The sequence below is a fragment of the Hyla sarda genome, chromosome 7 (genome assembly GCF_029499605.1).
Source record: "Hyla sarda isolate aHylSar1 chromosome 7, aHylSar1.hap1, whole genome shotgun sequence".
Lineage (NCBI taxonomy): Eukaryota > Metazoa > Chordata > Amphibia > Anura > Hylidae > Hyla > Hyla sarda.
The window spans coordinates 3,149,836-3,174,652 of NC_079195.1; the positions used below are offsets into that span (position 1 = coordinate 3,149,836).

Sequence of the window (24,817 nt, forward strand, 5' to 3'; positions counted from 1 at the left end):
AGAGACCCGGCGCGCGCGCGCCCTAGGGAGCGGGGCCGCGCGCGCCGGGACAGGACCGACGGAGAGCGAGTCAGGTACGGGAGCCGGGGTGCGCATCGCGAGCGGGCGCTACCCGCATCGCGAATCGCATCCCGGCTGGAGGCGGTATCGCAGCGCACCCGGTCAGTGGATCTGACCGGGGCGCTGCGGGAGCGAGAGTGTAGCAAGCGCTCCGGGGAGGAGCGGGGACCCGGAGCGCTCGGCGTAACATATATGATGAAGAATAGGATATTTTCTGTCAGGACACCTGTCGGCAGTGACCGGCTTTTACAAAACTTGAACGGATTGGGAACTGGAGTTTGGCTTAGGCTGCATTCACACCACGTTTTGTACATACGGGTGTCGGATCCGGCGGGGGGAGGGGCAAACCGGGCGCTCCCGTATCCCAGCCGGATCAGACCGTAAGTCCATTTACTTTAATGAGCCGACCGGAGTCAAACGGTGACTCCGGTTGGCTCAGTTTTGACCCGTATACGGTTTTGGACTGGACCTAAAACCACAGTATACTACAGTTTTAGCGCCTGGCTTGCCCCTCCCCCCGCCGGATCCGGCACCCGTATGTACAAAACAAGATGTGAATGCAGCCTAGGGGGGGGGGGGGGGAGGGGTTGGTTGTGATTGGGAACTACGCGGATTCATTCTTTCCTACTTACTTCTTTTTCGTCCTCTCCTATTTTATGTACCCCCTTTTTTTTTACTCCATTGTTCTCGTTACATTCCCAGATTGGTCGCCGCACAAAGTCTTCAGGTTTTATATCATTTCTAAGGAACAATTACCGTATATACTCGAGTATAAGCCGAGTTTTCACAACGATTTTTCGTGCTGAAAACGCCCCCCTCGGCTTATACTTGAGTGAACTCTCCGCCTGTCAATCCCTTCTCAGTGGTCTTCAACCTGCGGACCTCCAGATATTGCAAAACTACAACTCCCAGCATGCCTGGACAGCCATCAGTGCAGTAATGATAGCGCGGTGCCACAGCGGCAATCCCGGGGGTCCCCAGCAGCGAGACCCCGGCGATCTGACATCTTATCCCCTATCCTTTGGATAGGGGATAAGATGTCTAGGGTTGGAGAACCCCTTTAAGCTAACAATCGAGTTTACAAGTATTTATATCCTTAGCTGAATGGCAGCAGTTTTTCCAATGGTTTACAGCTTCAGTCTTGAACTATTGACCCTCCGTTCCCTTCACTTATACAAGTGTCTCTAGTCCTGCAGAAAACATATTTCGTTAACCCCTTATCAGTGAGAGGTAGGTTACCCCTGGGTTCCCTGTAACAGCAGAACACAACACTATGGGAAGTAGAAGTATTGCCGCTCCTAATTGTGCGTTGCGTGCCATATAGTGAAGCACATGAAAAGCTTCTTCGCGGTCCCTTAACGTGTTGGTTTTGCGGTTACGTGAGGCTCTGCATGCATTGGTCTTTATTCTTACAGTAGAGAAGTCATTAATTATAACTTTTTGTGAATTGGGACATTTAATCTTGCTTTTTTTATTTTTTTTATTCCAATCTAAATTTAGTCGGAGTCGGTGCATTGTTTGCCGACTCAGACTCCAGGTACCCAAAATTTCATCCGACTCCGACTCCTCAGCCCTGTAGGGTTGAGCGGCTGCTGGGTGAAGTCTTGGGTGTCCTGGTCCCCTTGTCTATCTCCTCCATCGTTCTCATCCTACCTTATCTAAGAAACCTTTCAAACTTTTTCAACATATTGTCTTGGCTGCTAAGACCCTTGTAGCCAAATACTGGAAGAGCACTCACCCTCCCTCCGAATCGGTCCTCATGGCCGTATTAGAGATTCGCTCTCTGGAATTCCCGACAACCTCCCTCAACAACTCCATTCCCTTATTTCTGTCTGGAGCCCTGGGACGGCTTCACTGACAGGCGCCCCCTTGATTCTTCTTTCCTTTCTTCTCCCCCCTCTATCTCTCCTTTCCTCCCCTTCCCGCCCTGTCGTCTTCTGTGGTTGTTGTGGGTCTGTTTTTGTGTATTTATTGTTTGTATCCCCTCCTTTGTTTGTGGTTTTTGTCAACCTTTTGTCCCAGATTGATGTTGCGTGGTGCCGCGCCTGTCTGGGCTATTTAAAGGGGTAGTCCAGTGGTGAAAAACGTATCCCCTATCCTAAGGATAGGGGATAAGTGTGAGATCGCGGGAGGTCCGACCGCTGGGGCCCCCTGTGATCTCTCTGTAAGGGGGCCAGGCTCTCCGGCCAGATAGCGGGTGTCGACCACCGCACGAAGCGGCAGCTGACATGCCCCCTCAATACATCGCTATGGCAGAGCCGGTGATTGCCGAAGGCAATAGGGGTTAAGTTGTTCACCACTGGACTACCCCTATAATGGCTACTGCGGTGGTCCTGGATATGTACTATATAATATTGTGGTAGCGGAGACCTTCCGGGAGGTTTAGCGCCTTTATTGTCCTTCCTCGGCCTGATCTCCTATCACCTATCTGACCCATATTCGATGATCGTTCTTGGGTCTGGCCCTTGTGATTTCTTTGTAATCTTCGGCCCCTGCATTGTCATGCTATTGTTTATTTTTTATTGTATTTGGATTTCTGTTTCTGGGAAAACTTTTAATGAACATTACAGTGGAAAAAAAAAAATACCCTGTAAGGACCGAGCGTTTTTCCACTTTCGTTTTTTCCTCCTTACATTTATAAAATCATAACCCTTCAATTTTGCACCTAAAATTCCATATGATGCTTATTTTTTGCGTCACCAATTCTACTTTGCAGTGACATCAGTCATTTTAGCCAAAAATCTACGGCGAAACGGGAAAAAAAATCATTGTGCGACAAAATTTAAGAAAAAACGCCATTTTGTAACTTTTGGGGGCTTCTGTTTCTACACAGTAAATTTTTCAGTAAAAATAACTCCTTATCATTATTTTGTAGGTCCATACGGTTATAATGATCCCCGACTTATATAGGTGATTTTGTCGCACTTCTGGAAAAAATCATAACTACATGCAGGAAAATTTATACGTTTAAAAATGTCATCTTCTGACCCCTATAACTTTTTTATTGTTCCACGTACGGGGCCGTATGAGGGCAAATTTTTTGCGCTGTGATCTGAAGTTTTTATCGGTACCATTTTTGTTTTGATCTGACTTTTTGATCGCTTTTTATTCATTTTTTTTTATTGTATAAAAAGTGACCAAAAATATGCTATTTTGGACTTTGGAATTTTTTGGTGTTTACGTCATTGACCGTGCGGTTTAATTAATGATATTTTTTTATAGTTTGGACATTTACGCACGCGGCGATACCACATATGTTTATTTTTATTTACACAGTTTTTTTTTTAATGGGAAAAGGGGGAGTGATTCTAATTTTTATTAGGGAAGGGGTTATATCACATTTATTAACTTTTTTTTGACTTTTTTATGCAGTGTTATAGTCCCCTCTAGTGGCTGTAACATTGCATATACTGATTGCAGGCACTGATCAATGCTTTGCCATAGGAATGCATTGATCAGTGTTTTCTGCTCTTGATTGCTCAAGCCTGGATTTCAGGTTTGGAACAATCAAACGCCGATCGGACAGCCGGGAAGAAGATAAGGCACCTCCCGCTGTCCTCTCAGCTGTTCGGAACGCCGCGATTTCACCACGGCGGTGCTGAGCTAGACGGTATGGATTTCTCCCGTTTTAGACGCCACGATCATCAAGATGATGATCTAAAGGGTTACTACCGGACATCAGTCTGATCGGCGATGTCCAGTATTAGCCGCGGGTCCAGGTTGCTGATAGCAACCAGGACCCATCAGTTACAAAGCGCGCTCAGCTTCTGAGTACGCTTCACAGATCGGGAGTGAAGGGGTTAAAGGGGTACTCCAGCGTTCTGAACATTTTGTTCAGAGCGCTCGGAGCCAAAGGCCGTGATCGCGAGGTCACAGCCACGCCCCCTTGTGACGTCACACCACACCCCCTCCATTCATGTCTATTTGAGGGTGCGTGTCGAAGCCCCCTCTCATAGACATGAATGGAGGAGGCGTGGCCACGACATCATGACCACTGCCACAGGAACTGTCTACTATCGCCCTACTTTGACCACCTATAACTTTCAAATTTTTCCGTATACGTGGCTATATGAGGATCATTTTTTGCGCCGTGATCTGTATTTTTTATTTTGTAACACTTTTTTTTTGTAAAATACAGTGACCCCCCCCGACCTACGATGGCCCCGCCATACCATATATAATATACATTGACCCCCCGACCTACGATGGCCCCGCCATACCATATATAATATACAGTGACCCCCCCCCGACCTACGATGGCCCCGCCATACCATATATAATATACATTGACCCCCGACCTACGATGGCCCCGACATACCATATATAATATACAGTGACCCCCGACCTACGATGGCCCCGCCATACCATATATAATATACAGTGACCCCCCGACCTACGATGGCCCCGACATACCATATATAATATACAGTGACCCCCCGACCTACGATGGCCCCGACATACCATATATATATACAGTGACCCCCCGACCTACGATGGCCCCGACATACCATATATAATATATATTGACCCCCCGACCTACGATGGCCCCGCCATACCATATATAATATACAGTGACCCCCTGACCTACGATGGCCACGACATACCATATATAATATACATTGACCCCCCGACCTACGATGGCCCCGACATACCATATATAATATACATTGACCCCCCGACCTACGATGGCCCCGCCATACCATATATAATATACAGTGACCCCCCGACCTACGATGGCCCCGCCATACCATATATAATATACATTGACCCCCCGACCTACGATGGCCCCGACATACCATATATAATATACATTGACCCCCCGACCTACGATGGCCCCGCCATACCATATATAATATACATTGACCCCCCGACCTACGATGGCCCCGACATACCATATATATACAGTGACCCCCCGACCTGCGATGGCCCCGCCATACCATATATATATACAGTGACCCCCCGACCTACGATGGCCCCGACATACCATATATAATATACATTGACCCCCCGACCTACGATGGCCCCGCCATACCATATATAATATACAGTGACCCCCCCGACCTACGATGGCCCCGCCATACCATACATAATATACAGTGACCCCCCCGACCTACGATGGCCCCGCCATACCATATATAATATACATTGATCCCCCGACCTACGATGGCCCCGACATACCTTATATAATATACAGTGACCCCCCGACCTACGATGGCCCCGCCATACCATATATATATACAGTGACCCCCCGACCTACGATGGCCCCGCCATACCATATATAATATACAGTGACCCCCCCCGACCTACGATGGCCCCGACATACCATATATAATATACATTGATCCCCCGACCTACGATGGCCCCGACATACCATATATAATATACAGTGACCCCCCGACCTACGATGGCCCCGACATACCATATATAATATACAGTGACCCCCCGACCTACGATGGCCCCGACATACCATATATAATATACATTGACCCCCCGACCTACGATGGCCCCGCCATACCATATATAATATACAGTGACCCCCCGACCTACGATGGCCCCGACATACCATATATAATATACAGTGACCCCCCGACCTACGATGGCCCCGACATACCATATATAATATACAGTGACCCCCCGACCTGCGATGGCCCCGACATACCATATATAATATACAGTGACCCCCCCCGACCTGCGATGGCCCCGACATACCATATATATACAGTGACCCCCCGACCTACGATGGCCCCGACATACCATATATAATATACATTGACCCCCCGACCTACGATGGCCCCGACATACCATATATAATATACAGTGACCCCCCGACCTACGATGGCCCCAACATACCATATATAATATACAGTGACCCCCCGACCTGCGATGGCCCCGACATACCATATATATACAGTGACCCCCCGACCTACGATGGCCCCGCCATACCATATATAATATACATTGACCCCCCGACCTACGATGGCCCCGCCATACCATATATAATATACAGTGACCCCCCGACCTACGATGGCCCCGACATACCATATATAATATACAGTGACCCCCCGACCTACGATGGCCCCGACATACCATATATAATATACAGTGACCCCCCGACCTACGATGGCCCCGACATACCATATATAATATACAGTGACCCCCCGACCTGCGATGGCCCCGACATACCATATATAATATACATTGACCCCCCGACCTACGATGGCCCCGCCATACCATATATAATATACAGTGACTCCCCGACCTACGATGGCCCCGCCATACCATATATATATACAGTGACCCCCCGACCTACGATGGCCCCGACATACCATATATAATATACAGTGACCCCCCAGACCTACGATTGCCACGACATACCATATATAATATACAGTGACCCCCGACCTACGATGGCCCCGACATACCATATATAATATACATTGACCCCCCGACCTACGATGGCCCCGCCATACCATATATAATATACAGTGACCCCCCAGACCTACGATTGCCACGACATACCATATATAATATACATTGACCCCCCGACCTACGATGGCCCCGCCATACCATATATAATATACAGTGACCCCCCAGACCTACGATTGCCACGACATACCATATATAATATACAGTGACCCCCCTGACCTACGATGGCCCCAACATACCATATATAATATACAGTGACCCCCGACCTACGATGGCCCCGACATACCATATATATACAGTGACCCCTCGACCTACGATGGCCCCGACATACCATATATAATATACATTGACCCCCCGACCTACGATGGCCCCGACATACCATATATAATATACAGTGACCCCCCGACCTACGATGGCCCCGACATACCATATATAATATACATTGACCCCCCGACCTACGATGGCCCCGACATACCATATATATACAGTGACCCCCCGACCTACTATGGCCCCGACATACCATATATATACAGTGACCCCCCGACCTACGATGGCCCCGACATACCATATATAATATACAGTGACCCCCCAACCTACGATGGCCCCGACATACCATATATAATATACATTGACCCCCCGACCTACGATGGCCCCGCCATACCATATATAATATACAGTGACCCCCCGACCTACGATGGCCCCGACATACCATATATAATATACAGTGACCCCCCGACCTACGATGGCCCCGACATACCATATATAATATACATTGACCCCCCGACCTACGATGGCCCCGACATACCATATATATACAGTGACCCCCCGACCTACTATGGCCCCGACATACCATATATATACAGTGACCCCCCGACCTACGATGGCCCCAACATACCATATATAATATACAGTGACCCCCCCGACCTACGATGGCCCCGACATATCATATATAATATACAGTGACCCCCCGACCTACGATGGCCCCGACATACCATATATAATATACATTGACCCCCCGACCTACGATGGCCCCGCCATACCATATATATACATTGACCCCCCGACCTACGATGGCCCCAACATACCATATATAATATACAGTGACCCCCCCGACCTACGATGGCCCCGACATATCATATATAATATACAGTGACCCCCCGACCTACGATGGCCCCGACATACCATATATAATATACATTGACCCCCCGACCTACGATGGCCACGACATATCATATATAATATACAGTGACCCCCCCGACCTACGATGGCCCCGACATACCATATATAATATACAGTGACCCCCCGACCTACGATGGCCACGACATACCATATATAATATATATTGACCCCCCGACCTACGATGGCCCCGACATACCATATATATATATACAGTGACCCCCCGACCTGCGATTGCCCCGACATACCATATATAATATACAGTGACCCCCCCGACCTACGATGGCCACGACATACCATATATAATATATATTGACCCCCCGACCTACGATGGCCCCGACATACCATATATAATATACAGTGACCCCCCGACGTACGATGGCCCCGCCATACCATATATAATATACAGTGACTCCCCGACCTACGATGGCCCCAACATACCATATATAATATACAGTGACCCCCCGACCTACGATGGCCCCGACATACGATCATTTCAGCATACGATTACTCTCAGAGGACATCACATGGTGAAGGCAGCATCAACATACGATGCTTTTATATATGTCGGGGCCATCGCATAAACGGCTATCCTGCAGCGCACACTGCTTCAGCTGCCCCCGGATAGCCGTTTACGGTGCCCCGTGTGGTCCGGTGACGATCACTTACCTGTCCTCGGGGCTCCGGCGCGTCCTCTTCGGGATCCCCTGCATCGTCGGCGCTCTCTATCGTCGTCCTCACGTCGCTGCCCACGCCGTCCTGTCATCCAATAGGAGCGGCGTGCGTAGCAACATGATGGCGGCGACGGAGAGTGAGGATGCCGGGGGAAGCAGAGGCCTTGCCGGAGCATCAGGGACACCTCGGGGACGCGGCGACAGCGATGGACGGCGACATCCAGGGCAGCGGTGACGAGCGGTGACGGTCCGGAGCGGCGGGGACAGGTGAGTATAACCTCCAATACCAGTGGTCTTCAACCTGCGGACTTCCAGATGTTGCAAAACTACAACTCCCAGCATGCCCGGACAGCCGTTGGCTGTCCGGGCATGCTGGGTGTTGTAGTTTTGCAACATCTGGAGGTCCGCAGGTTGTAGACCACTGTCCTATACTTTACATTGCACCGATCCCTCAACATACGATGGTTTCAACAAACGATGGTTCATTTGGAACGGATTCCCATCGTATGTTGAGGGACCACTGTAGTCATAAGGGGGATTAAAATATTTCTTGCGGGAGGGGATTATTCGCTTTTTTTTAACCATTTATTTAAAACTTTTTATGGTCCCACAGAGGACTATTTATAGCTATTATTAGATCGCTGTGCATAGGCATATCACTGATCAGTATTATCGGCGATCTACTTCTCTGCTCTGCTAGAAGGCAGATCAGAGCGGAAGACTCCAGGAGAGCGGCCGGAGATAGGTGAGGGGAACTCTGGCCACCACATTGCTGCAGATGCCGGGATCAGTATTGATCACGACATCTGAAGGGTTAAAGGGTACCTTTCATCAAAAAAACTTTTGATATATTATAGATTAATGTATGCAGAATAACTTTCCAATAGCATGTTAATAAATAATCTGCTTCTTTCTATTTCATTTTCCACTTTGAAAAAATGACTCACTGGTCTCACTACCAGTCCTGGCCGCAAGCCTTTTTCATAGATTTCAGACTCATGCTGGAGTCCTAAATCTCAGACTGCAGCCGGGACACAGACAAGCTCAGCACTGCTCCCTGAAGGTCATTTTTTCAAAGTGGAAAATTAAAGGGGTTATCCAGGAAAAAACTTTTTTTTTTATATATCAACTGGCTCCAGAAAGTTAAATTACTTCTATTTAAAAATCTTAATCCTTTCAGTACTTATGAGCTTCTGAAGTTAAGGTTGTTCTTTTCTGTCTAAGTGCTCTCTGATGACACGTGTCTCGGGAACCGCCCAGTTTAGAGGAGGTTTGCTATGGGGATTTGCTTCTAAACTGGGCGGTTCCCGAGACAGGTGTCATCAGAGAGCACTTAGACAGAAAAGAACAACCTTAACTTCAGAAGCTCATAAGTACTGAAAGGATTAAGATTTTTTAATAGAAATAATTTACAAATCTGTTTAACTTTCTGGACCCAGTTGATATATATATATATATATATATATATATATAATAAAGTTTTTTCTTGGATAACCCCTTTAAATAGAAAGAAGCATCATTTTTAATAACATGCTATTGGAAAATTATTCTGCATAAATTAATCTACAATATATATCAAAAGTTTTTTTTGATGAAAGGTACCCATTAATGGGGGAGATCAGCACAATCGCTGATGTCCGCCATTACTGCCAGGTCCCTGGCTATTAATAGCAGCCGGGACCAGCCATGCATGATGTGAACATCATGTCTCCGATGTCTAGCAATGGAGTACCCCTTTAAGGCCGCAGTGCGTACCTGTATGTCCTGCACCTGCTCCCCTACTATAACGCGAGCTCGGGAGCTGACCCCATGTCATAGCAGGGTGGTCCCGGTGGCAATCAACCGCTGGGACCTGTGTCTAATGCCGGACATCACAGATCGCAGTGATGCCCGACATTAACCTCTTAGATGCTGCAATCAAAGTTGGTTGCAGCATCTAAATTGAAAGTAAAACAGTCCTGGTAGCTCAGCAGAGCTGATCGGGACCACCAAGCAGTGTCCTGATCAGCTGGGAGGACGGCAGGAGGGCCCTTACCTGTCTAGGCAGGCTAGTGCAGCAAAGCACTGATAACACTGATCAATGCTATGCTATGCTATGGCACAGAACAGTGTATGCAATCTAATGATTACATGTTATAGTCGCTTATGGGGACTAAACAATTGTGTAAAAAAAAACCCTAATAAAAGTTCGAATCACTCCCTTTTCCCATAAAAAAAACAAAAAAAAAACAATATGTAAACAAAAATAAATATAAACATATGTGGGATCGCCGCGTGCGTAAATGTCCAAACTAAAAAAAAATATATTGTTAATTAAACTGCACGGTCAATGGCGTGTATGTAAAAAAAACAAGCTCGAAAATTGCGTATTTTTGGTCACTTTGTATACCCTAAAAAAATGTATAAAAAGTGATCAAAAAGTCCCATCAAAACAAAAATGATACCGATAAAAACTACGGATCACGGCGCAAAAAACCTCATACAGCCCCCTCTAGAGAAAAATACGTATGATCCTACAGAATAAAGATAAGGTGCCAAAAATTACGAAATGGCGTTATCATTTACTTTTTTTTCCCCGTAGATTTTGGTAGCGCAAAAAAAAACAAGCTCTCATTTGGATCTATAAGGGCAAACTGACAGCATTAAAGGGGTACTCCGCTGCTCAGAGTTTGGAAGAAACTGTTTAGAATGCTGGAGCCGGGAGCTTGTGACGTCATAGCCCCACCCCCTAAATGCAAGCCCACTCATGCTCCCTCCCATAGACTTGCATTGAGGGGGTGGGGCCTGACATCATGGGGGGTGGGGCTATGATGTCATGAGTTCCCGATGCCGGTGTGAGGTGGTTTTTTGCGCCCCCGTAGATCCATGCGTCCGCTCCTCCCCCAGCTCTCCAAACATTTACGAAGCTAGAACTGGGGGAGGGCAGAGCAAGGGGAGGGAGGAGGTTCACGCCCCCTCCCTCATCTCCCCTCCCTGAGCTCGGCTGGACGCAGATCTCTACGGCCACGCCCCCTCACTGAGGACATAGATCTCCACGGCAGGCCCCTCCCTCATCTCCCCGAGCTGAGGACATAGAGCAGTGCTCCCAATGAGCTCTATGTGTAAAGGGGAACATACTGCAGGGGCTAAAGGAGGACATACTGCACGGGCTAAAGGGGGACTAAAGGGAGACATACTGCACGGGCTCAAGGGGGACTAAAGGGGGACATACTGTATGGGCTAAAGGGGGACATACTGTACGGGCTAAAGGGAGACATACTGCACAGGCTAAAGGGGGACTAAAGGGAGACATACTGCACAGGCTAAAGGGGGACTAAAGGGAGACATACTGCACAGGCTGAAGGGGGACTAAAGGGGGACATACTGTACGGGCTAAAGGGGGACATACTATACGGGCTAAATGTCCCCCTTTAGCCCGTGCAGTATGTCCCCCTTTAGCCCGTGCAGTATGTCCCCCTTTAGCCCGTACAGTATGTCCTCCTTTAGCCCGTGCAGTATGTCCCCCTTTAGCCCGTGCAGTATGTCCCCCTTTAGCCCGTGCAGTATGTCCTCCTTTAGCCCGTGCAGTATGTCCCCCTTTAGCCCGTGCAGTATGTCCCCCTTTAGCCCGTGCAGTATGTCCCCCTTTAGCCCGTGCAGTATGTCCCCCTTTAGCCCGTGCAGTATGTCCCCCTTTAGCCCGTGCAGTATGTCCCCCTTTAGCCCGTGCAGTATGTCCCCCTTTAGCCCGTGCAGTATGTCCCCCTTTAGCCCGTGCAGTATGTCCCCCTTTAGCCCGTGCAGTATGTCTCCCTTTAGCCCGTGCAGTATGTCCCCCTTTAGCCCCGTGCAGTATGTCCCCCTTTAGCCCGTGCAGTATGTCTCCCTTTAGCCCGTGCAGTTTGTCCCCCTTTAGCCCGTGCAGTTTGTCCCCCTTTAGCCCGTGCAGTTTGTCTCCCTTTAGCCCGTGCAGTTTGTCCCCCTTTAGCCCGTGCAGTTTGTCTCCCTTTAGCCCGTGCAGTATGCCCTCCTTTAGCCCGTGCAGTATGTCCCCCTTTAGCCCGTGCAGTATGTCCCCCTTTAGCCCGTGCAGTATGTCCCCCTTTAGCCCGTGCAGTATGTCCCCCTTTAGCCCATGCAGTATGTCCCCCTTTAGCCCGTGCAGTATGTCCTCCTTTAGCCCATGCAGTATGTCCCCCTTTAGCCCGTGCAGTATGTCCCCCTTTAGCCCGTGCAGTATGTCCTCCTTTAGCCCATGCAGTATGTCCCCCTTTAGCCCATGCAGTATGTCCCCCTTTAGCCCGTGCAGTATGTCCCCCTTTAGCCCCTGCAGTATGTCCCCCTTTACACATAGAGCTCATTGGGAGCACTGCTCTATGTCCTCAGCTCGGGGAGATCTATGTCCTCAGTGAGGGGGCGTGGCCGTAGAGATCTGCGTCCAGCCAAGCTCAGGGAGGGGAGATGAGGGAGAGGGCGTGAACCTCCTCCCTCCCCTTGCTCTGCCCTCCCCCAGCTCTAGCTTCGGAAATGTTCGGAGAGCTGGGGGAGGAGCGGACGCATGGATCTACGGGGGCGCAAAAAACCACCTCACACCGGCTCCAGCGTTTGGAACAGTTTGTTCCAAGTGCTGAGCAGCGGAGTACCCCTTTAAGATTTTTAGAAGGTGAGGAGGAAAAACCGAAACTGTAAACATTTAAAAAACCTGTGGTCCTTAAAGGGGTACCTATACATCTTATCCCCTATACATAGGATAGGGGATAAGATGTCTGATCGTGGGGGACCCCGCCATCTCCCTGTAGAACCCGGCATTCGTTTAGAACGTCGGGTGCAGCTCCGGAAGCTCATGACATCACAGCCCCGCCCCGCTCGTGACGTCACGCCCCTCCCATAGACTTGCATTGAGGGGGCGTGGCTGTGCCGTCAAGAGCCTCCGCCCCACATAGTCAGTCATCCGACACGAAGTTCGCTCTGTGCACCGGATGTCTGGGGTGCCGCAGCCGAGATCGCAGGGGTCTCAAACTCAAATTATCCTGGGGCCACTGGAGGTAGCAGCTGGGTGACGCTGGGCCGCATGCGTCCTTTACATATAATGACCCCATCATGAGCCCCTCACATATAATGCCCCATCATGTGCCCCTCACATATAATGCCCCCATCATGTGCCCCTTACATATAATGCCCCCATCATGTGCCCCTTACATATAATGCCCCCATCATGCGCCCCTCACATATAATGACCCCATCATGCGCCCCTCACATATAATGCCCCCATCATGTGACCCTTACATATAATGCCCCCATCATGTGACCCTTACATATAATGCCCCCATCATGTGACCCTTACATATAATGCCCCCATCATGCGCCCCCTACATATAATGCTCCCATCATGTGCCCCTCACATATAATGCCCCCATCATGTGCCCCTCACATATAATGCCCCCATCATGTGCCCCTCACATATAATGCCCCCATCATGTGCCCCTCCCATATAATGCTCCCATCATGTGCCCCTCACATATAATGCCCCCATCATGTGACCCTTACATATAATGCCCCCATCATGCGCCCCTCACATATAATGCCCCCATCATGCGCCCCTCACATATAATGCCCCCATCATGCGCCCCTCACATATAATGCCCCCATCATGCGCCCCTCACATATAATGCCCCCATCATGCGCCCCCTACATATAATGCCCCATCATGTGCCCCTCACATATAATGCTCCCATCATGTGCCCCTCACATATAATGCCCCCATCATGCGCCCCTCACATATAATGCCCCCATCATGCGCCCCTCACATATAATGCCCCCATCATGCGCCCCCTACATATAATGACCCCATCATGCGCCCCCTACATATAATGCTCCCATCATGCGCCCCTCACATATAATGACCCCATCATGTGCCCCTCACATATAATGCCCCCATCATGTGCCCCTCACATATAATGCCCCCATCATGCGCCCCTCACATATAATGCCCCCATCATGCGCCCCCTACATATAATGCCCCCATCATGCGCCCCCTACATATAATGCTCCCATCATGCGCCCCTCACATATAATGCCCCCATCATGCGCCCCTCACATATAATGCCCCCATCATGCGCCCCTCACATATAATGACCCCATCATGCGCCCCTCACATATAATGCCCCCATCATGCGCCCCTCACATATAATGCCCCCATCATGCGCCCCTCACATATAATGACCCCATCATGTGCCCCTCACATATAATGACCCCATCATGTGCCCCTCACATATAATGCCCCATCATGTGCCCCTCACATATAATGCCCCCATCATGTGCCCCTCACATATAATGCCCCCATCATGCGCCCCTCACATATAATGCCCCCATCATGCGCCCCTCACATATAATGCCCCCATCATGCGCCCCTCACATATAATGCCCCCATCATGCGCCCCTCACATATAATGACCCCATCATGTGCCCCTCACATATGACCCCATCATGTGCCCCTCACATATAATGCCCCATCATGTGCCCCTCACATATAATGCCCCCATCATGTGCCCCTCACATATAATGCCCCCATCATGCGCCCCTCACATATAATGCCCCCATCATGCGCCCCTCACATATAATGCCCCCATCATGTGCCCCTCACATATAATGCCCCCATCATGCGCCCCTCACATATAATGACCCCATCATGTGCCCCTCACATATAATGCCCCCATCATGCGCCCCTCACATATAATGACCCCATCATGTGCCCCTCACATATAATGCCCTCATCATGCGCCCCTCACATATAATGACCCCATCATGCGCCCCTCACATATAATGACCCCATCATGCGCCCCTCACATATAATGCCCCCATCATGCGCCCCTCACATATAATGCCCCCATCATGTGCCCCTCACATATAATGCCCCCATCATGTGCCCCTCACATATAATGCCCCATCATGTGCCCCTCACATATAATGCCCCCATCATGCGCCCCTCACATATAATGCCCCCATCATGTGCGCCTCATCATCCACCAGCAACACCCCTCCCCATTCCCCTTACCCCCCAATGGTAATAGCACGAGCTGACGGATGATGGGGGAGCTACTTCTGGGGGTTCCCCACATTAGGTAGGCAGCAGGTTCCCCACATTAGGTAGGCAGCAGGTTCCCCACATTAGGCAGTAGCAGGTTCCCCACATTAGGTAGCATTGTCATCCCCCCCCCGACTCTCACACACACAGACAGACGGACACCCACACATGCACACACACACATAGACACACTTACCTGTCCTGCGCTTCTCTCCGGCGGCGGCCTGACGAGTGACATCACTGACGTCCTCCTGTTCGGGTCTGTGGAGGGACGTCACATGCGCGACGTCCCTCATCAGACTCGGGCCGGCCGGCCAACCGAAGACCAGGAGGAGAGCGGGGTAAGTGAAGCCGAAGCAGGGCTAAATCCCTGAAGAAACCACCTGCCCGGCGCCTGGCACTGCATGACCCGGGCGTCGGGCAATAAAAATCACACATCCCTGGTGCCGGCCGCAAACTTTCGTTCCCAGAGGTCTCAAACTCCCGGCCCGCGGGCCATTTGTGGCCCGCGGGCCGGGAGTTTGAGACCTCTGGGATAGGGGATAAGATGTCTAGGGGTGGAGTACCCCTTTAAAGTGTTAAATATTATTGTATTGAGTGATTGACAATGTATAGCTTGTTGAGCAATTCCTTATTATAGGCAATAAGATGCCGGATTTTCTATTTTGAATTTGTAATAACTATTTATTATATATGAGTTTGGTTTATCAATGTCCGGGCCCTACGGGTAACACAAGAGTTAAAGGGGCACTCCAGCGGAAAACTTTTTATTTATTTTTTTAAATCAACTGATGCCAGAAAGTTTTATACAGATTTCTAAATGACTTCTATTAAAAAAAATCTTAATCCTTCCAGTACTTATTAGCGGCTGTATACTACAGAGGAAATTCTTTTCTTTTTGGATTTCTTTTCTGTCACAACCACACTGCTCTCTGCTGACACCTCTGTCCATTTTAGGAACTGTCCAGAGCGGGAGAAAATCCCCATGGCAAACATATGCTGCTTTGGGCAGTTCCTAAAATGGACAGAGGTGTCAGCAGAGAGCACTGTGGTCGTGACAGTAAAGAAATCCAAAAAGATAAAGAATTTCTTCTGTTGTATTCAACAGCTAAAAAGTACTGGAAGGATTAAGAGTTTTTAATAGAAGTAATTTACAAATCTGTTTAACTTTCTGGCACCAGTTGATTAAAAAAAAAAAAAAAAGTTTTCCACCGGAGTACCCCTTTAACCCCTTAAGGACGCAGCCCATTTTGGCCTTAAGGACTCAGACAATTAAATTTTTACGTTTTCATTTTTTCCTCCTCGCCTTCTAAAAATCATAACTCTTTTATATTTTCATCCACAGACTAGTATGAGGGCTTGTTTTTTGCGCGACCAGTTGTCCTTTGTAATGACATCACTCATTATATCATAAAATGTATGGCGCAACCAAAAAACACTATTTTTGTGGGGAAATTAAAACGAAAAACGCAATTTTGCTAATTGTGGAAGGTTTCGTTTTCACGCCGTCCAATTTATGGTAAAAATGACGTGTTTTCTTTATTCTGAGGGTCAATACGATTAAAATGATACCCATTATTACATACTTTTATATTATTGTTGCGCTTAAAAAAAATCACAAACTTTTTGGGGGCTCATTTTTTGCGCCATGATCTGTAATTTTTTTTGATACCACATTTGCATATAAAAAACTTTTAATACATTTTTTATAATTTTTTTTTTAATCAAATGTATTAAAAAAGTAGGAATTTTGGACTTTTTTTATTTTTTTTTGTTCACGCCGTTCACCGTACGGGATCATTAACATTTTATTTTAATAGTTCGGACATTTACGCACGCGGCGATACCAAATATGTCTATAAAAAATGTTTTTTACGCTTTTTGGGGGTAAAATAGGAAAAAACGGACGTTTTACTTTTTTATTGGGGGAGGGGATTTTTCACTTTTTTTTTACTTTTACTTTTACATTTTTTTTTACACTTGAATAGTCCCCATAGGGGACTATTCATAGCAATACCATGATTGCTAATACTGATCTGTTCTATGTATAGGACATAGAACAGATCAGTATTATCGGTCATCTCCTGCTCTGGTCTGCTCGATCACAGACCAGAGCAGGAGACGCCGGGAGCCGCACGGAGGAAGGTGAGGGGACCTCCGTGCGGCGTTATGAATGATCGGATCCCCGCAGCAGCGCTGCGGGCGATCCGATCGTTCATTTAAATCGCGAACCGCCGCAGATGCCGGGATCTGTATTGATCCCGGCACCTGAGGGGTTAATGGCGGACGCCCGCGAGATCGCGGGCGTCGGCCATTGCCGGCGGGTCCCTAGCTGCGATTAGCAGCCGGGATCAGCCGCGCATGACACGGGCATCGCTCCGATGCCCGCGGTTATGCTTAGGACGTAAATGTACGTCCTGGTGCGTTAAGTACCACCTCACCAGGACGTACATTTACGTCCTGCGTCCTTAAGGGGTTAAGTCCTGGACGACCATAACGCTCCGGACATAACAATCACTTTTTTCCCCCTCCTCACAAGTTTGGTATTAGACACTCCTCGTATTCTCCACCCGGAAACATCTTCTCCTCCAGGTGAACCCCCCGATGTTTATCCAGATCCGACTTCTGTCTGAACGCTCTCCCGCACTCCGCACACGAATACGGCTTCTCCCCCGTGTGAGTTCTCTGATGGTTAATAAGAACCGATTTCCGGGCAAAACGTTTCCCACATTCTTGACACAAAAACGGCCTCTCCCCCGTGTGAATTCTCTGATGCTCGACAAGGATAGATTTTTGGCTAAAGCATTTCCCGCATTCTGAACACGAGAACGGCTTCTCACCCGTGTGAATTTTCCAATGTACCACCAGAGCAGATTTACGGGAGAAAAAATGGCCACATTCTGTACACGTAAAAGGCTTCCCTTCCACGTGCGTCTTCTGATGTTCGACAAGTCCCGTCTTGTGAGCGAAACATTTCCCACATTCTGAACACGAAAACGGCTTCTCTCCCGTGTGGATGGTCAGGTGATCGACAAGTCCCGCTTTCCTGGTAAAACGTTTCCCACATTCAGAACACGAGAACGGCTTCTCACCCGTGTGAATTTTCCAATGTACCACCAGAGCAGATTTACGGGAGAAAAAATGGCCACATTCTGTACACGTAAAAGGCTTCCCTTCCACGTGCGTCTTCTGATGTTCGACAAGTCCCGTCTTGTGAGCGAAACATTTCCCACATTCTGAACACGAAAACGGCTTCTCTCCCGTGTGGATGGTCAGGTGATCGACAAGTCCCGCTTTCCTGGTAAAACGTTTCCCACATTCAGAACACGAGAACGGCTTCTCCCCCGTGTGAGTTTTCCGATGTGTGACCAGACCCGCCTTCCGAGTAAAACGTTTCCCACATTCTGAACATGAGAACGGTTTCTCCTCTGAATGAATTCTTTGATGTTCAACGAGATTAGATTTCTGTGCGAAACGTTTGCCGCAATCCGGACATGAAAAGGGCTTCTCCCCAGTGTGGATTCTCTTGTGCACGGAAAGATTTGATTTCTGGGAGAATTGTTTCCCACATTCCAAACATGAAAACATTTTACTGGCTGTGTCACACGGTTCACTCTGTGATTTGACAGACAGATTTTCCTTGGGATTACTGGATGGCGGATCTATGTTGTGAAGTCCTGGAGGTAGATTTAGAATCATCTGGAGATTTCCAGAAGAATCTTGGGCGAGGTCGATATTTTCTACTTTGCATTCGGGAGATAAATGGATATTTCCTTCCATGTTCTTGGTGCACTCATCTGAGAAATATAAAATGTGCTAATTTTATCTTGGTAAAACCCAATATAATCAATTTTAAGTCCTTTTTCAACAGCTCAAATGTGATCGTGTGTTCGAGAGCCTTAAAGGAGTACTCCGCCCCTAGACATCTTATGCCCTTTCTAAAGGATAAGGGATAAGAAGTCTGATTGCGGGGGTCCTGCCGCTGGGGACCCCCGCGATATCCCTGCTGCACCTGGCATTCGTTTAGAGCGTCGGGGGCAGTACCGGAATCTTGTGATATCAAGGCCACGCCCCGCTCGTGACGTCACAGTCACGCCCCCTCATTGAAAGTCTATGGGAGGGGGCGTGACAGCCGCCACGCCCCCTCCCATAGACTTACATTGAGGGGGCGTGGTTGTTATGTCATGAGTGGGGTTCGGCCGTGACGTCACAAGCCTCCACTCCGCATTGCCAGTCATCCAGCAAGTTCGCTCTGTGCACCGGATGTCTTGAGTGCTGCAGCCGGGATCGGGGGGGGGGGTCACCAGCAGCGGGACCCCCGCGATCAGACATCTTATCCCCTATCCTTTAGAAAGGGCATAAGATGTCTAGGGGCGGAGTACCCCTTGAATACAGACATAAGATGCCTTCAGATGACCATATTGGGAAGCTGTGGGCCCAATATGCATGCACACCCGGCTCAGTTGAGCACGCTTGTATTTTATATGCAGAGGGGTGGGCATATTGTTCAGCTGGTGGTAGCTTCTCACCTTGGTTGATACATACAGAAGTTGTCTCGCACAAAGATTCCTCATCACCGTCCACAGCTTCAACTTTGACAGTATGAAGGTCGTGAACCTTTATATAAAGAGACAATAAAATTACTAAATAAACCAATATGGAGACTTTTATTGGGAACAATTATCACATTCATCTACCTGACAATCCTCAAGGACATTGCGATTTACTCCTGAACAATCCCAAGAATTCAGAGGACGGGGAAATCTACTGGATCCATCTGTAAAACACATGAAGTGAATATATATATATGAGATGATCTAATAATGGCTGACACACAATGAGACTCCTCTTACCAGGTGATGTGAGGGGCCGGGGGTCCTCCATAATGTCCGGGTACAGATCCTTGTGTCCTTCTACATACTCCCACTCCTCCATGGAAAAATAGACTGCCACATCCTGACACCTTATAGGAACCTGACACACAATGATACCGTCATCACCAGACCCCTCCATTACTGTATAATGTTCCAGCAGTGTCACCTCTCTAATCATCACCAGACCCCTCCATTACTGTATAATGTTCCAGCAGTGTCACCTCTCCAGTCATCACCAGACCCCTCCATTACTGTATAATGTCCCAGCAGGGTCACCTCTCTAATCATCACCAGACCCCTCCATTACTGTATAATGTCCCAGCAGGGTCACCTCTCTAATCATCACCAGAGCCCCCCATTACTGTATAATGTCCAGCAGTGTCACCTCTCCAGTCATCACCAGACCCCTCCATTACTGTATAATGTCCCAGCAGGGTCACCTCTCTAATCATCACCAGACCCCTCCATTACTGTATAATGTCCCAGCAGTGTCACCTCTCCAGTCATCACCAGACGCCTCCATTACTGTATAATGTCCCAGCAGTGTCACCTCTCCAGTCATCACCAGACCCCTCCATTACTGTATAATGTCCCAGCAGGGTCACCTCTCTAATCATCACCAGACCCCTCCATTACTGTATAATGTCCCAGCAGTGTCACCTCTCTAATCATCACCAGACCCCTCCATTACTGTATGTCCCAGCAGTGTCACCTCTCTAATCATCACCAGACCCCTCCATTACTGTATAATGTCCCAGCAGTGTCACCTCTCAGTCATCACCAGACCCCTCCTTTACTGTATAATGTCCCAGCAGTGTCACCTCTCTAATCACCACCAGACCCCTCCATTACTGTATAATGTCCCAGCAGTGTAACCTCTCATCACCAGACCCCTCCATTACTGTATGTCCCAGCAGTGTCACCTCTCCAGTCATCACCAGACCCCTCCATTACTGTATAATGTCTCAGCAGTGTCACCTCTCATCACCAGACCCCTCCATTACTGTATAATGTCCCAGCAGTGTCACCTCTCCAGTCATCACCAGACCCCTCCATTACTGTATAATGTCCCAGCAGTGTCACCTCTCTAATCATCACCAGACCCCTCCATTACTGTATAATATCCCAGCAGTGCCACCTCTCCAGTCATCACCAGACCCCTCCATCACTGTATAATGTCCCAGCAGTGTCACCTCTCTAATCATTACCAGACCCCTCCAGTACTGTATAATGTCCCAGCAGTGTCACCTCTCCAGTCATCACCAGACCCCTCCATTACTGTATAATGTCCCAGCAGTGTCACCTCTCTAATCATTACCAGACCCCTCCATTACTGTATAATGTCCCAGCAGTGTCACCTCTCCAGACATCACCAGATCCCTCCATTACTGTATAATGTTGAGCAGTGTCACCTCTCTAATCATCACCAGACCCCTCCATTACTGTATAATGTCCCAGCAGTGTCACCTCTCCAGTCATCACCAGACCCCTCCATTACTGTATAATGTCCCAGCAGTGTCACCTCTCCAGTCATCACCAGACTCCTCCATTACTGTATAATGTCCCAGTAGTGTCACCTCTCCAGGCATCACCAGACACCTCCATTACTGTATAATGTCCCAGCAGTGTCACCTCTCTAATCATCACCAGACCCCTCCATTACTGTATAATGTCCCAGCAGTGTCACCTCTCCAGTCATCACCAGACCCCTCCATTACTGTATAATGTCCCAGCAGTGCCACCTCTCCAGGCATCACCAGACCCCTCCATTACTATATAATGTCCCAGCAGTGTCACCTCTCCAGTCATCACCAGACACCTCCACTACTGTATAATGTCCCAGCAGTGTCACCTCTCTAATCATCACCAGACCTCTCCATTACTGTATAATGTCCAGCAGTGTCACCTCTCCAGTCATCACCAGACCCCTCCATTACTATATAATGTCCCAGCAGTGTCACCTCTCCAGTCATCACCAGACCCCTCCATTACTGTATAAAGTCCCAGCAGTGTCACCTCTCTAATCATCACCAGACCCCTCCATTACTGTATAATGTCCCAGCAGTGTCACCTCTCTAATCACCACCATACCCCTCCATTACTGTATAATGTCCCAGCAGTGTCACCTCTCCAGTCATCACCAGACCCCTCCATTACTGTATAATGTCCAGCAGTGTCACCTCTCCAGTCATCACCAGACCCCTCCATTACTGTATAATGTCCAGCAGTGTCACCTCTCCAGTCATCACCAGACCCCTCCATTACTGTATAATGTCCCAGCAGTGTCACCTCTCTAATCATCACCAGACCCCTCCATTACTGTATAATGTCCGAGCAGTGTCACCTCTCCAGTCATCACCAGACCCCTCCATTACTGTATAATGTCCTAGCAGTGTCACCTCTCCAGTCATCACCAGACCCCTCCATTACTGTATAATGTCCCAGCAGTGTCACCTCTCCAGTCATCACCAGCGGACACCTCCATTACTGTATAATGTCCAAGCAGTGTCACCTCTTTAATCATCACCAGACCCCTCCATTACTGTATAATGTCCCAGCAGTGTCACCTCTCCAGTCATCACCAGACCCCTCCATTACTGTATAATGTCCCAGCAGTGTCACCTCTCCAGTCATCACCAGACCCCTCCATTACTGTATAATGTCCCAGCAGTGTCACCTCTCCAGTCATCACCAGACCCCTCCATTACTGTATAATGTCCCAGCAGTGTCACCTCTCCAGTCATCACCAGACCCCTCCATTACTGTATAATGTCCCAGCAGTGTCACCTCTCTAATCATCACCAGACCCCTCCATTACTGTATAATGTCCCAGCAGTGTCACCTCTCCAAGTCATCACCAGACCCCTCCATTACTGTATAATGTCCCAGCAGTGTCACCTCTCCAGTCATCACCAGACCCCTCCATTACTGTATAATGTCCCAGCAGTGTCACCTCTCTAATCATCACCAGACCCCTCCATTACTATATAATGTCCCAGCAGTGTCACCTCTCTAATCACCACCAGACCCCTCCATTACTGTATAATGTCCCAGCAGTGTCACCTCTCCAGTCATCACCAGACCCCTCCATTACTGTATAATGTCCCAGCAGTGTCACCTCTCTAATCATCACCAGACCCCTCCATTACTGTATAATGTCCCAGCAGTGTCACCTCTCCAGTCATCACCAGACCCCTCCATTACTGTATAATGTCCCAGCAGTGTCACCTCTCATCACCAGACCCCTCCATTACTGTATAATGTCCCAGCAGTGTCACCTCTCTAATCATCACCGGACCCCTCCATTACTGTATAATGTCCCAGCAGTGTCACCTCTCCAGTCATCACCAGACCCCTCCATTACTGTATAATGTCCCAGCAGTGTCGCCTCTCCAGTCATCACCAGACCCCTCCATTACTGTATAATGTCCAGCAGTGTCACCTCTCTAATCATCACCGGACCCCTCCATTACTGTATAATGTCCCAGCAGTGTCACCTCTCTAATCATCACCAGACCCCTCCATTACTGTATAATGTCCCAGCAGTGTCACCTCTCTAATCATCACCAGACCCCTCCATTACTGTATAATGTCCCAGCAGTGTCACCTCTCCAGTCATCACCAGACCCCTCCATTACTGTATAATGTCCCAGCAGTGTCACCTCTCCAGTCATCACCAGACCCCTCCATTACTGTATAATGTTCCAGCAGTTTCACCTCTCCAGTCAGTATCTCCACCATCTTGTAGATAAGTTCTAGGATCTTTTGCTCATTGTTCGACTCAGGTATCGGTGAGGGAGGTGGAGGCTCCCTGATACAGGCCCGAGTCCTGCTCCATCCTCCTGACACATGGGGGCGACTGCTGGGGGCCACACAATCTCCAGATGTCTTCTTTACTACTGTGCAATCCTAAGTATAGAGGAAGGCACTAAATACATGTACACATACAGTGTATACATTCCCACAATCCTTCACCTCTCCGGTCATGACCTGTATTATTCCTAGAGATTAGAGGTCATGTGACCATTTCCCACAATCCCTCACCTCTCCGGTCATGTCCTGTATTATCCCTAGAGATAAGAGTGAGGTCATGTGACCATTTCCCACAATCCCTCACCTCTCCGGTCATGTCCTGTATTATCCCTAGAGATAAGAGGTCATGTGACCATTTCCCACAATCCCTCACCTCTCCGGTCATGTCCTGTATTATCCCTAGAGATAAGAGTGAGGTCATGTGACCATTTCCCACAATCCCTCACCTCTCCGGTCATGTCCTGTATTATCCCTAGAGATAAGAGGTCATGTGACCATTTCCCACAATCCCTCACCTCTCCGGTCATGTCCTGTATTATCCCTAGAGATAAGAGTGAGGTCATGTGACCATTTCCCACAATCCCTCACCTCTCCGGTCATGTCCTGTATTATCCCTAGAGATAAGAGTGAGGTCATGTGACCATTTCCCACAATCCCTCACCTCTCCAGTCATGTCCTGTATTATCCCTAGAGATAAGAGGTCATGTGACCATTTCCCACAATCCCTCACC

At 48.7% G+C, this 24,817-nt stretch overlaps 2 protein-coding genes across 2 annotated transcripts in view; one reads left to right on the forward strand and one right to left on the reverse strand.

Moving 5' to 3' along the window:
• LOC130282607 (zinc finger protein 271-like) overlaps window positions 1-24,817 on the forward strand; it is a 330,526-nt gene that overhangs the window by 264,498 nt on the left and 41,211 nt on the right. The gene's annotated exons all lie outside the window — the stretch shown is intronic.
• The window catches only part of LOC130281610 (zinc finger protein 850-like), a 126,145-nt gene that overhangs the window by 95,196 nt on the left and 6,132 nt on the right, over window positions 1-24,817 (reverse strand). Inside the window, exons 3-7 of the mRNA XM_056529025.1 lie at window positions 23,991-24,182; window positions 20,253-20,373; window positions 20,097-20,176; window positions 19,929-20,016; window positions 17,936-19,196 (exon numbers count right to left, since the gene is read on the reverse strand). Of these exons, the coding sequence (XP_056385000.1) occupies window positions 17,936-19,196; window positions 19,929-20,016; window positions 20,097-20,176; window positions 20,253-20,373; window positions 23,991-24,182 (1,742 nt within the window). The remainder of the gene's footprint in view (window positions 1-17,935; window positions 19,197-19,928; window positions 20,017-20,096; window positions 20,177-20,252; window positions 20,374-23,990; window positions 24,183-24,817) is intronic.